At 38.0% G+C, this 13,639-nt stretch overlaps 1 protein-coding gene across 1 annotated transcript in view; it reads right to left on the reverse strand.

The window, feature by feature from the left end:
* Positions 1–6,791: 6,791 nt before the first annotated feature.
* HS6ST2 (heparan sulfate 6-O-sulfotransferase 2) overlaps positions 6,792–13,639 on the reverse strand; it is a 306,999-nt gene continuing 300,151 nt past the window's right edge. Inside the window, 1 exon segment of the mRNA XM_016127819.2 lies at positions 6,792–9,890. Coding sequence (XP_015983305.1) covers positions 9,032–9,890 — 859 coding nt within the window. The 3' untranslated portion in view covers positions 6,792–9,031.

Raw genomic sequence — 13,639 nt, forward strand, 5'->3', positions numbered from 1 at the left:
CCAGATGTTTTGTGAGTATTCCTAGTTGGAAAATGAACCATCGTTAATTAAATTTTAGAGCAGCCAGAAATTATTTTCTAGGTTGTCTTATCAGGAGTTCGAGGCCTTCTATGACCAACTGATGTACTGGAGGAAGCTTCTGCTATAGAAGAGAACTCCATCTGGAATAGAATAAAGGCTTTGGAGTCAGACAGGTCTAGATATGAAACTTAGACTCGCCACTCAGTAGTTGTGTGGCCTGGGAAATACCTCTCTGAACCCTGATTTACTTCTCAATATAATGGGAGCTAATAAAACTTAACCATCATCATTTTTAGAAAAAATGAGATGAAGCTTCTTTTAGAGACACATACACAATGAAACATTTACAGATGATGTCTGAGAATTACTTCAAAATATTATAGATTATAGGGGAAGTGAGGACATAGATTAAACAAGATTGGCCAAGAGTTGACAATTGCTGAAGCTGAGTAATGGAGAAGTGGAAGTCCATATACTGTTCTCTCTATTTGTGTAGAGGTTTGAATCTTCTCATAATAAAATGTTTTAAATAATGAATAAGATAAAGAGATTGAGCTCTGGAGGCCTAACTAGGTAGTTAGAGTCCCCTGCCTCTAACTCTGAAGTATTGGGTGAGTTAATTAAGCTTTCTGGAGTCTCAGCATACTCCTCTATAAAACATGGGAAGTAATTATTCCTGCCTCACAGGGTGGTTGTAAAGATTAAATGAAGTTATGTATGTAACAGTGTCTGAGATATAATACAATTTCAAAAATATTAACTGTTGCTATTGTCTTTATCCTCGTCATTATTATTGCTATTATCATATGAAGAGCACGAAAGAGTACTTGGTGTGCAGTAGGTGTTTAATAAGCAGTATTGATCATCATCATAATTATCATCAGCATCACCAGAAGTTGAACTCTTCACACCTGGTCAGAACATACTTTTAAGCTGAGCTCTGAGTCTCACCGAATATTGGCAAATATGAGCATTGAAATCTCCTGGGTGAATAAGAAGTGTGTGTGTGTGTGTGTGTGTGTGTGTGTGTGTGTAGTACAGCAGTTAAAACTATCTGTGTGTATAGTGCAGCTGTTAAGACTATCTCCAGCAGCTTAAGTTCAGAAATTTCCATTCAAAAGAACCAGCTAAGTACTTCAAGTAGAGCTGTCAAAGCCTTCCTCCACAGAGCTTCTATGAACAGGAGACAGTTGCGGATTAAAGACAGTTGGAAACAGGCAGCTCTATCAGGAGGTTTTATTCATGGGGGTTTAAAGCAGGGCTCTTAGACCTGAGAGAGGGATGCAACTGGGAGTCACTTTCTTGATAAATCCTTTTATAAACCTCCCCACTGGGCCTAACTCACAGTAAAGTGCTCAATTCAGGTTTGTCAAATGAATGGAATATAGGACAGAAATCAAGTTACCGGAAGCTGGACACTGGATCAAAGGTGATTAAATAAATGTCTCTAGACTCAGGATAAGCATACTTCCTGAGTCTGGAGCTGGCCTAGCCACCACATGGGGCATGGTGGCCCAACCTATGGGAATCAAGTAGGGAATGAGAGTAGAGCTTCCCAATGTGACCTGAATGATCCATTTGTTTTCACGCCTTATGGAGGTTCTACCAATTTGAACTATGCCCACTTGGTGTTGTCTTCATTTGCTCTGTACAAACACATTCAGGGTGAAAACTTTCACCTGCTTTACTTGCTTGCTATAATTGGTTGCTACTTGCTTTTTGGTTTTAATTGATTGATACTTACAGTTCATTAAAACCATTAAGATGACAATCAACTTATGTAAGGTTTTATATATAGCCTGCTAGAATCAATGCTACCTCAAAAACTCCTATTCAAATTCATTTTAGAAGGCCCATGCCTGGAACAGGGAATAAATAATGTTAGCCTGAAGCAACAGTTCAAGTTCAAGTAGGGTGGCAGCCAATAGCAAGTCTGAGAAAAGCATGGAGGTCAGATTATAGAGATTTGTGCATTTAGCTGACTGAACTTCCATTGCAGATAGTAGAGAGCCCCTATCTTTCTGAGAAGGACTTCTTTCTAAGAAGGACAGTGCAGTGATCAGATTGATGATTAAGGACATTAGCTCTCCAATTTACCTAAGCATCTTAGAATCATCTTAGAATCTCACCAAAAAGGCAGAACCTCTTTTTATGCACCTGCAATTCTGATTCAGAACCTCTATAGTAGGACCCAGGGAATCTGCATCTTTAAACAAATACACCAGAGAGGAATATGAGGCTACAAGTCCATGAATTAGGTTTCGAGACAGTTTTAGGATGATGAGTGTGGTGGTCAAGAAAGAGGCTGAGGACTGGAGAATAATTAAGAAGGTATTGTGATCATCCAGGGGGCAATGGACAAATCTTAGAGTGGGAATACTAGTAAATAATAAAAAAAGCAATCTCCACCCTGCTAAGTTTCTGGGAGTTTGGAGAAAACATAGTTTCAAGTGCAATGTGCACTGGGGATTATTGGAAAACCACTGATGCCTGTTAAGTCAAACTCATTCTTGATAAATCCTATTGATATTGACTAGGATTTAGTACTGAGGCTCCTTACTTAACCTTTCTTTCTTCCTGTGCATCTTTGTGAAATCTAAATCTGCTCCTTTAATCAAATTCCTGAAGTCGTTGCCATGTAATCCCAAGGACCTTCATGGACACATGATCCTGTTTGAGCTAGTTTCAGACCTAAGGAAAAACACCCTTGTGTTTTAATTAATTCGTGAAAAGGTTGATTAGGAATGGCTCCAGCTGGCTGCCTTGGGCCTACCAAGCTATGGTAAGTCTTTTTAGACTTGAAATCTCCTCTCAGGTCCTCTTAAGTCACATGAAATCCAGTAGAGCACTTTTAAGTCATAACATCTATTAAATTTTTCTTAGACTCAGGCATCATTAAATCTTACCAAGTTTAGTGAAGTCACAAGATTTAACCAGGTATAATAAGCATAGAATTTATACAACTTAATAAGATTTAATGAGGATTATTGAACCCTATCTTGCCCTTAAGGCAACAATATAAAAATTTTAAAATTCAAATGGGATAGAAGAAAACTATTGTTTTTCCTTTTCTTTTTTTAAAGTGAAGGGAACTACCTGAATTTACAAGTGTTTTGAGACCCCTTACCTGAGGGATCTTCGTGACTATTAATCTGATAAACTAGTATGTGCTAACTTTTAATGGGTTACTCTCTCTTCTCCCTCCTAGATGGCATATATGCATTTTAATAGAGTCTACTAGACAGTCTTATTTCACTCAGAGTGTAAACTTGGAGTGTGGGAATTCCAGGTGCCAACCTGGGTCTGTTTGAGGCAGTTAGACCTTTGGGACCCACTCAGATCTTATTGTGCAAACAGGCCCATACTCTGGCAATGCTGAGTGGAGAGAGGGGTAGGAAAGAAAGGGTGCTGATGGTCATTCATGTTTTGCTAAGTGCAATAAAGCACATCCCAAATCAGCCAGGGGCATCAGATAATGCATTTTCATTGCTGGAGAGAGTATCAATGACTTACTTCGTATTTTGTGGATTAGATATTTCAGAATACTTCTGGCTATATTCAAAACTCAGAAGTAAACCTTTGGATGATAGGTCTTCACACATTTAATTATGTAACATTTCTAATATATATATATATATATAATATTTTCAGAAAAAGCCTTTTTAGTCATAATAGAATATATACTACATTTTGCTTATTTTCTTGCCAATATTTTCAACTCTTGATTTCAAAGTCAGTCTTTAGCTATTAAAGTCATGAGCATTCATCAGATATCTAGCCTTCATACTAATAACAATAATTATGACAATACTACCAAACACATATAAGGCTTATTCTGTGTCAGGCACTGTTCTAAGTGCTTTACAAACGTGAACCCATTTAATTTTCACAACAATCCTCTGAAGTTGGAGCTATTATTTTCTCCATTTTTACAGGTGAGAAAACTGAGACATAGAGAGATTAGTGACTTCCTCAAGGTCATAAAACTGGTAAATGATGGGGCTGGGATTCAAACCTAAACCATATGGATTCAGGGCCTATACTCTCAACCTATAACATCAGCAGTACTCAGTTGGGGGGCTTAAGGTAAACCATCCATTATATTCCAGTTTTAGAAGGAAAATCATGATATATTGTTAATCTTTTTTTTAAAGAAGAGAATTGAATAACAATGATGACATGTTTTCATTTTTGCTATCAATGTTATGAGAGAGAGAGAGAGAGAGAGGGAAGAATGTGAACAAGAACAAGACAGAGAACTGGAAAAAATCACATAATTACAGTAGTTATTATTTTGGGGAAATGAGAGTTGTGTAGCTAATTTCATTTTTTACTTTACATACTTCACTATTGTTTTAATTTTTATGACCATCAAATCAAACACACAGAAGTATACTCTTTGATAGAGTATTTAGTTTAGATTTCTATAATCCTGAGAAAAGATCAGATTCTTCCCTATTCTCAAGCCTAATACTATGACTTTCATGTAGTAGGTATTCAATAAATGTTGTTTGTGTTGTCATTGGGGAGTATGTTGTTTTGCTTGAATCACACCTCTTTATTCTCTCAGACTCTGGGATCATTATAAACTCTGACAAGACATTACTATTTAGGAAATTTTGATTGGCTAACTCAAGGGTTGACCAATTTTTTTTTTCTTTCAAGGGCAAGAAGATAACTATTTTAAGCTTTTCAGTTCATAATATCTCTGTTGCAACTACTTCTGCCTCTGTAGTGTGGGAACAGGCAGAGGAAATGTAAAGAATGCGCATGTCTGAGTTTCAAAAATATTTTATTTACAAAAGCAGTTGGAAGGTTGCTTTTGGCCATGTCCATAGTTTTTGGACCCCTGCTCTAGATGCTCAGAACACTGTCTTTTGCACTTAGAAACAGTGGATTTACTGTTTTCAAGATACTATTTTCTGGTAGTTCTGAGGGTTTAAAACATTTGTGAAGATCTGTTTAATGTGTCATACATTTACTTTAGAATTTTTAAGGTATTGATCTATTACTATTACTGTGACATTTAAAACTGTCAGTTCACCTCACTCTTGCCATCTGAGAAATTAGGATTGCCTTATTCCACAATCTCATACGATTAAATTTGGAAAATTTACACTGTGTTTTGTTAGATTTTTGACAAATACCTAGGTTTTGTTTATTTGCATAGTTTAATCTTTAGTGAAGCCAAGATAGAAGGAACTCTTCCTTAGAACATGGCAAGAAAGCTGAGAGTTTCACATCCCCTCCCTGGACTACCCTGTGGTCTCTTCTGTGTCTCAGGCATGGGGAGATTATAATTGTCTCAAGCCTGTCATGTGATTTTATGCTTCTTTTCGTCCCCCTTCCCATGGAAGGAAATCATCCCACCAAGTGTGGCAGGTTTTGCAGACCTCCCCACACCCCCTTTCAAAAAAAATAAATAAAAGTAGCTCTCCTCTTATTTGGTTATAATTCTCATTAAGAATCCTGAATCCTTAGGAATTGAATCAATGAGTTGTTTATTCATTATAGCTCCTATCTACACTACCTTAATAGACAATTTCCTTATTAGCTAACCCTGACTTTGTGATCTGAAGCATAGTACAGGTCTTTTACCTGTTCACCATTTTAGTAAGAGAGCCCTGTTATCCAAGAGTACTCTCTACAAGGAAAAAGGGAAACAGCCTTTATTTCTTACATCTTTTAAGTTCTGCACCTCCATGTTCCTGTTCACTGTTCCTCCCAAGGGGTCGTTGGACCCTTATACAATCAGGACCTTTAGCCACTGAAAAATAAACAGTTGATGGGCAAAACTTCCTAAGTTACTTTACAGGCTGAGTATAGTTAAACCCTCAAAATGTGTAGCTTTCTTCCTGTGAATCCTAAGGAACTGATATGTAAACTTTCTTTGGAAAAGGGCAAGGACAAATCATCCCCATTTATAATCCTAACCCTAAGTTTGTTTGGAAAAATATATATGTATAAGTAGAGCATATTGTGTTCCATGACTTTAAAAGTCAATACTATAATGCTTACTTTTACTTTTTTTTTTTTTTTACTTTTTTACTATAATGTCTACCCAGTGGACAGGTGGGATAGATAAGAAATAAGGAGCACTATTTTTCCTTCTGACCTGCTCTTAGACATGCAGGTATCTGCTTTGATGAAGTTTAAATTAAAACTCACACAATTCATTTGTATAGTATGATGGGTTGAATGTGTGTCTCCCCAAATTTTATATGTTGAAACCCTAATCTCAATGTGATGTTATCTGGATGTAAAGCCTTTGGAAAGTAATTAGGTCATGAGTGTGAAGCCCTCATAAATGGGATTAGTCCCCTTGAAAGAAGAGGCCATAGAGCTAGCAAGCTACTTTCTGCCATGTGAGCAAGAAGACAGCATTCTGCCATGGAGAAGAGGGTCCTCACCAGACTATGACCATGCTGGCACCTCTTTCTCAGACTTTCAGCCTCCAGAACTGTGAGAAATAAGTTTCTGTTGATAAGCCACCCAGTTTATGTTGTCTTGTTATAGTAGTTCAAGCTAAGATACATAGCAAAACTTGTCTTTCATTGGCAACTTTTAACTCAAAAGAGGAAAGAGTGTGGACTCCCAGAAAGAAGCACCCAAAGCTAAGGCCATTTTAGTGTGATAGATTAGAATGGGCCATCTCATTTCCATATCTAGTGGCCAAGAGGGAAAAAAGGAACTCCTTGAGAAAAGAGAATTCTGTCTGTGATGTCATAATGTCTAGAGGCTGCAAACCTTAACTGAAACCATGAAATTACTCAGAGTCTGCAATTTAAACTTTATTTCATATCTATTATTAAATTACATAAAATCAATGAATAGTTTGTAAAGCTACACCACTGGATGGATGTTTACAGTTGAAATTGTGGGATTTATATGATGCTGACAAAAACATATATTTATAACATCCCCTATGTACAAGTATCAGTATAGACAGAGAAAATGCACTTAATCTCTGCAAACCATGCACATCACAGTAATAACACAAAGTGATTTTCTGCAACAAGGATTTCCACTGGCTCAGTCGTCATCCTGCTTTCCAACAGTAACTATCAGTTTTAAGAGCAAAATTACCAAGTAAAACAGAACAAAACTGAAACACCACAGCGATCTACAGAATCTGTATTTTAAAAACAAACAGTGTACACAAAATAGTTTCACTCTAAAACACTTTGACTTCAATGTATGTTTGATTTTTTTTTTAAATTCCTTTCAGTTTTTCAGTTCTCAGAATTCCCTGGACTACAATACCATCAGACAAAGCAAAATTTAGATATACTGAAACAAACTCAGAGTCAAGAAAATTTATTTTTAAATTCAAATAATCAATTATTTGTCCAGTTTGTGGCCATATTGTTACAGACCAGATCACACAAATGAGCAGATTTTCAAGATGTGACCTTGTGGCCACAATTCTAAGCATGACTTTCTTGAAAACATAAATGCCACTTTCAGTTGCCTTGATTGATAAACAGCCAGGGGGTCAATGTAAGTTCTTACAAAAACACATCAAAACCTGTAAAATGGAAACTTTCCAGAATCATGATGCACAGTGGGTTACATACAGTTTTTTTTGCCCTGCTCTATTCATAACTGATACCCTAAAAGTATTTACATACTGACTGATGATACTTAATCACTTTCCTCAGCTCATATGCTGATACTTAACCTCACTGCAGAACAGTTTCCTTTTGTTCTTTTTAAATTGAAAAGCTGGTAGAAGGTTAACTCAAAATATTGAGATACAGCTTTTGGTGTTACTGAATAACTCTGGCTACCCTATTGCTTATTCTACCTTTTTTTTTTCCTCCTGTAATTGTCTATATTCTGTAAACACGAAAAAGAACTAATGGGCTAGAAATAGCCAGCCCAATTGGAAACATTAAAATAAAAATGTACAAAAAGTAAATGACAATTCATTCACATTCAGGTTCAATTTTATATGATCAAGAATAACTATAACAATATTTTTAGGGACGTTATCCTGTTCAAGAGTTTTTTGATAAGAACTTCACTGCACAAACATTGATAAGACAGTTCTATAGAAAGTCCTGACTTTAATCCAGGATTATATATCACAATAAATTCAGGAACACCATTTAGATGACGAGGAAAGATTCTGTAAATGGGTTAGTTCAGAATGAGCACAACTCAGAGAAGCTTTAAAATGAATGAGAAGCAGCGCCAAAAAGATTCAGAAATTGTTGAAATTACAGTGCCCAGAAAGCATCTGGAAATTAAATCTGTACATTGCTATTTCATTTTTTGGGGAAAAAAAAGTGTTTTGTTTATAAGAGATACACCCTGTTTAAAACCTTTGAACAGTAGTAAAAGGTAGAAAAGTTTAAAATTTTACACATTTCTTAAATAATAAGATGAGTCCTGTTCTACTTGAAAAGCCAATATTTTTGCATAAAACTATCCATATTTGGGAGAGAAATTTTTCATTTTCTACAGTTTGGTAAAATTTACCATCAATTCTTACTCCATTTAAATAAACTCCTTGTTAAAATCAGATGAAAATGAAAGGCTTTGTGTTTAATTTTAGTGTTTTTTTTCTGTTTATACTCATGCCTACTCCAGATGAAGGAATGTCTGCTTCCAAGATTGAGTTTTAACAGTGTATCATAAATAATTTAAAGTCTATTTCTGAGTCATAAGTTAAATGATTGTACTTTGTTTTCATTTTGTCTCTGTAACTAATTTAAGAACTTCTTAAAATATCTAAACAGCAATTTCTGGTGAGTCTAGTTTGGCTTTGGGATTTTATAAATACTCCAACAAACCCCCAAAAAAGACAATTTAATTACATATTGAAATGTGTTTTATTCACGCACAGTATAACATTTAATTGAAAGGCAACTGTAAAGGCAACATCTTAATTTTTTTTCACTTCCAAATTTAAGGAAGCAGAATGTGTTTGGACACTCTTGTCTTTCAAGATTTGCCATATTTTCACTGGTGCTTTGGAAGAAGTGTCAAAAGCCTTTGGGAGCCTTTAACGCCATTTCTCTACACTGCCTAGGTAGTCATTGGTGCCATTGCTGGTGTTGCTATCACTCTGTTCTTGGCCTGGGTTCTGCTTCTGGCTCAAATTCTGACTCAAACTCTGAGTCAGATTCTGAATGAGATTCTGAGTCACATTCTGATTTACATTCAGATTTTGGGTTTGACTCTGATTCTGACTTGGATTTTGGCTCTGGCCCTGGCTCTGAAAATGGGTCTGAAGGAATCTTCCCTTCATAAATTTACGTTGTTCCTGACGCTTTCTCCTAGCTTCCTGATGCTCCTTCTGCCTCATAAACTGATACCTTTGCAAAAAGAGGTCTTTTGCATAGCTGTACAATTCCATATCCAGAAAATTGAGTCCCTCAATACGCTTTTGGATTTCCTCATTTATCTCTACACTAGAGGCTCTAGTGGTATTATATTGGGTAAATGGTGAAATAAAATTCATGTTGAAGGTTTTCTCAAACAGATACTGGGTCTTCCGCTGATATTCAGTAAGGCCAAAGAATGCCATGTGCTTCAGATTCGATTTGGCACTTTCTAGGAGGACCTTGTTTCTTTGCTTTTCGGGCATGACAGAGAGGTTATAGCAGCCTACTAGGGTCAGATCAGAGAGCATGCGCACTTGGCGGTTGTTGGCTAGATTATAGGGACAGTCCATGAACTCTTTCAATGGGCAGCCAGACCAGTCATCACCAGTGTAGCAGCTGGGCAGCTCTTCCAAGGTTGGGGGCCTTCCATCGCAGACATGCAGTGATGCTTTCCATGTTGCTCCTCTCTGGACATGCCTCCACTCACTCAAGTACCGGGACACTGGGTCTCGAAGGATGGTGATGTAGTGGAAGTTCCTATGAACAAAGCACAATGACCAACAATCAGGTGACATAAATTATGTCAGGGAGGTGTATGGCATATGTGATGTTCACTGGCCAGTAAGGAAGGCTACAGGGAAATGATGGAGATTTAGTGGCATTTGAACTGTGAACTGTGCTGTTGTCCACTCTGTGAGTCCCACTAGCCTGTCCATAGAGCTAATTCTTTCACCAAATTTGCTGATATGAAAAGTTTAGGCTTAGGACATTGGCCTTGTCCTCTGTTTCAACCAATGACAACATCCTTCCAATGACCTCATTTGCTAAGTAGGCACCCATTTTATTTCATAGCTCACCTCTAAACCCCCATTAACTGATCATGAAATGGAGACTCAATTGAAGTAAGTGATCTTACTGAAGTGATATGGAATTATAAGTGAACACAAATCCTACTCTTTCTTACTAAATGTACAAAAGCATTTTTTTTCTAATATCTAGTCTAATAAGGATATCTTATTCAAAAACAAAATCTCATTGAAAGGGTATCTGATATGATATCCTTGAATCTCACTGTTGTCATAACATCATGCCTCATACAGATATAGAAATGGAATGTAGAGATAGGCAGTGAAGGCTAGGGCCTCCAGAAATAAACACTTGGTTAATTATTGACTGAAATAGACATGGTATCTACCAATGGCATATATGCAAGCTACTACATTGGTTTCAGCCTTCACTCGCATTCTAATTTTCCAAGATAGGAGAGTTGACTCTATGAGCATCAAAATGCTCCTTTTCTTTACCCACAGAAAGGACATCTGGATGTCAGCAAGAGCAGAGGCTTTGCTTTGAGGCTATCTTCACTTTAAAGCTGAAAACTGATAAAGTTCTTTGCTCAAATAGCAGACTAGCAAACATTTAACCCATATACCCCACACACACTCATATACAGCAGGTGCATACACATGTAACACACCCTAGAAACGTTAAGGCTTATGATGTGATCAGGCACACTTGAGGGGAGAAACAAGCCTGGGGTGGGCTTTTAATAAGAAATGAGTTTCCACCCAGGTTCAATGGATAAAAGATGAGGTCATGGAAGGGCATATTGTGGAAGGAAAGCAACAGTAAACACCAAGCAGAGGGGAAGCCATTAAAAGAAACCTTGGAAATGGCATGAAGCTTTTCTGAAGCTTATTCATTCCCATCTGAAGGAGTGATGGCTCTGTACACATGCATGAGTTGCCAGAAGGAATCAACTCAACAACCTGGCTGGCTAAGTCTGTTGGCTGGTGTCCTCTGAGGAAACGTTTCTCCCAAGTCTTGGGCTTTGAGCAACTCAGGCACCCTGGGAGCTATTTTGTATGCCTCTATTCTGCGCATGGTATTTCCTCTGCCTGGTGTGACCTTCCTTTCTTGAATGGAAAATTCTACTCATATTTCAATTTACAGTCCAAATACTATGTCTCCTCTGAGAAAATTTCCCTCATCACTTGCTGCCAGCTATATCACCTCTTCCTTGTGTCACCGCAGCACCTCCATATTTCATTCTGTGTTAAAGCACTTTTGATACTGAATTGCAATTGTTTGTATTTCTGCTTAAATTATGTTTTCCAGGACAGGAGCTCTTGGCTATTGTTTGATAACTCTCATGTCATCCATTCTAGCTTTGCATATCGGCCTTTATACCTGGCACAGAGCAGAATCTCAGCAACTCCTCTAATTGCTTATTTAATGAACTATTCCAGGGAAGAGGAGGACAAGAGTTGGGAATTGAGAAGGACATGCCTCATTATATAAAGACTCTGAATAATCTTCTAAGTGCCTTGCAAAAAAATCACAGAAAGTTTTTTTTTTTAATCACCTTACATGTTTTTCGGGAATAAACAAGCATGGGGCATAGGAGAATCATCTGGGAAGGAGGCTGGAGAGGGGGGCAAGACTACCTTCATTTGCCTCACTACTTTCCTTGGGACCTGACTTTTCTGGTGCCACTCAAATTTATCTAAGTAAGAACCCACTACTAATGAGCAGCAACTTCTGTTCCCTAGTAGCCTTTACCAACAAAAGTGACTACTATTCCCATGGGCTCCCTCCTTCCACTTCTAGTTTTGGTATTTATTCGTTCATTCAATACATATTTATTGAGCCTTAATTCTGGGCCTGCAGTGATAGCTTAGTGGCAGCTTGTCTGATTATTTGGGGGAAAAATAAATTTATGAAGTCCAGTGACACATTTGGATTAATCTTTCAACAAGCTTTTCCAGGCATGTATTATGGGTGCTGCTGGGTGCGTTAGACTCCCATAATGTCAAGTTTAGCTGATAGTCCTCCTTCCCTAATTGTGTTTGCTGGTTTAAGCCTATAGCGACATCTTCTGGTAAATTCTAGAGTGCACCCCAGTACAAGTCTGAGGCTCTCCTAACAACTCTTCCTTATCTTTCAGAGCAGAAAGATTGCAACCACCAGGGTTAATGTCAGGGCCAACGTTTTATAAGCACCATCTCCACAGTGAGAGAGAGAGGAGGCCCCACAGAAAGGCAGAGACAGATATTCAGAGAGTCTCTAATGTTCTGGATGTGTGACTCCTCTCACCTGAAGGTCCCCTGGAGCCCATATAAGATGAAGGCAGACCAGTGTGGGCAGCCTCAGTCTCTACAGTGTAGGCATAATCATGGCAGCAGAGAAATTAGAGGAGCATACATGCAAGCATGCATGTGTGCATGCACACACACTGCTATGGTAATAACAGCTATCCTACACATTCAGATGACAATAACTAGAGATTCAGTTATTGGCAATAGCCCTTTTCTTTCAGGGAAAATAGACCCAGAGGCCCAGACTGCCACAACTGGAATCAATAGATGTGCAAGAAATATTCCTAGGCTGAAGGCTCTGTCTTTTTAGTAGACCCTGGCTTTGTGTCTGCTAATTACTTAGGACACCAAATAAACCAGGTCTAAAATAGCTCACTAACCCTCATGAAGGGAAAACATTAGACTACTTAGAGAGAGCACTTCCTTATACCAATGTATAGCCAGGAAATGGGGGCACTCCTGATTGACACACATTAACTTCCAACGATACCATAAATCAGATGTTATTTCCATTACAAACATAAAGAAACTGAGACTTAGAGATATGATTTGACTCAAGGTCATGCTACAAATAGGGGTGCTCAGACTTGAACCCATTTCTCTCTGACTCCAGAACCTGTATTCTCCCCATTCTAGTACTGGGACACAATCCCACGACTTCTTTCTCTACAAACAAATTAAAGAAGTGGTTCTCAAATTGTGGCCCCAGAACCACCACCACCAGCAGCAGCAGCAGCACTTAGAAACTTGTTAGAGATGCAAATTCTTGGGTCCAACTACTGAAACAGGAAACTCTGATGTATACGCTGGTCGAATTTGAGAACCACTGCCCTATGCATGTAACTTCAGAGACCTAAAGTTTCTCAGTAATCCCATGGAGTACCCAGAGTGTGGGCAAGCCAAGTGAGCTCCCAAGAGCAAGTCTGAGCTCTTTGCTGCAGTCCTTAGAAAAGTCCTAAGGATGCCTCTTTCGAAAGTCCAGGGAACTTTGCCTGAGCAAAGTTATAAGGATCATGCTGTAAACCTTTACTTTAAGGTCACTGGTTCACTAAAGGCCGGAGTCAGGTTTTTTCCTGTACTACTCAAAGGGGAAAGAAATATTAGAGCCATTTTTTAGAGAAGGCCAGCAAAACTGTACCAATAAAGGTCTTAGTACTAATCAATATGAAGTTAATTTAAGAAAGGTAA

The sequence above is a fragment of the Rousettus aegyptiacus genome, unplaced genomic scaffold, assembly GCF_014176215.1.
Source record: "Rousettus aegyptiacus isolate mRouAeg1 unplaced genomic scaffold, mRouAeg1.p scaffold_m13_p_9, whole genome shotgun sequence".
In the NCBI taxonomy this organism is placed as follows: Eukaryota; Metazoa; Chordata; class Mammalia; order Chiroptera; family Pteropodidae; genus Rousettus; species Rousettus aegyptiacus.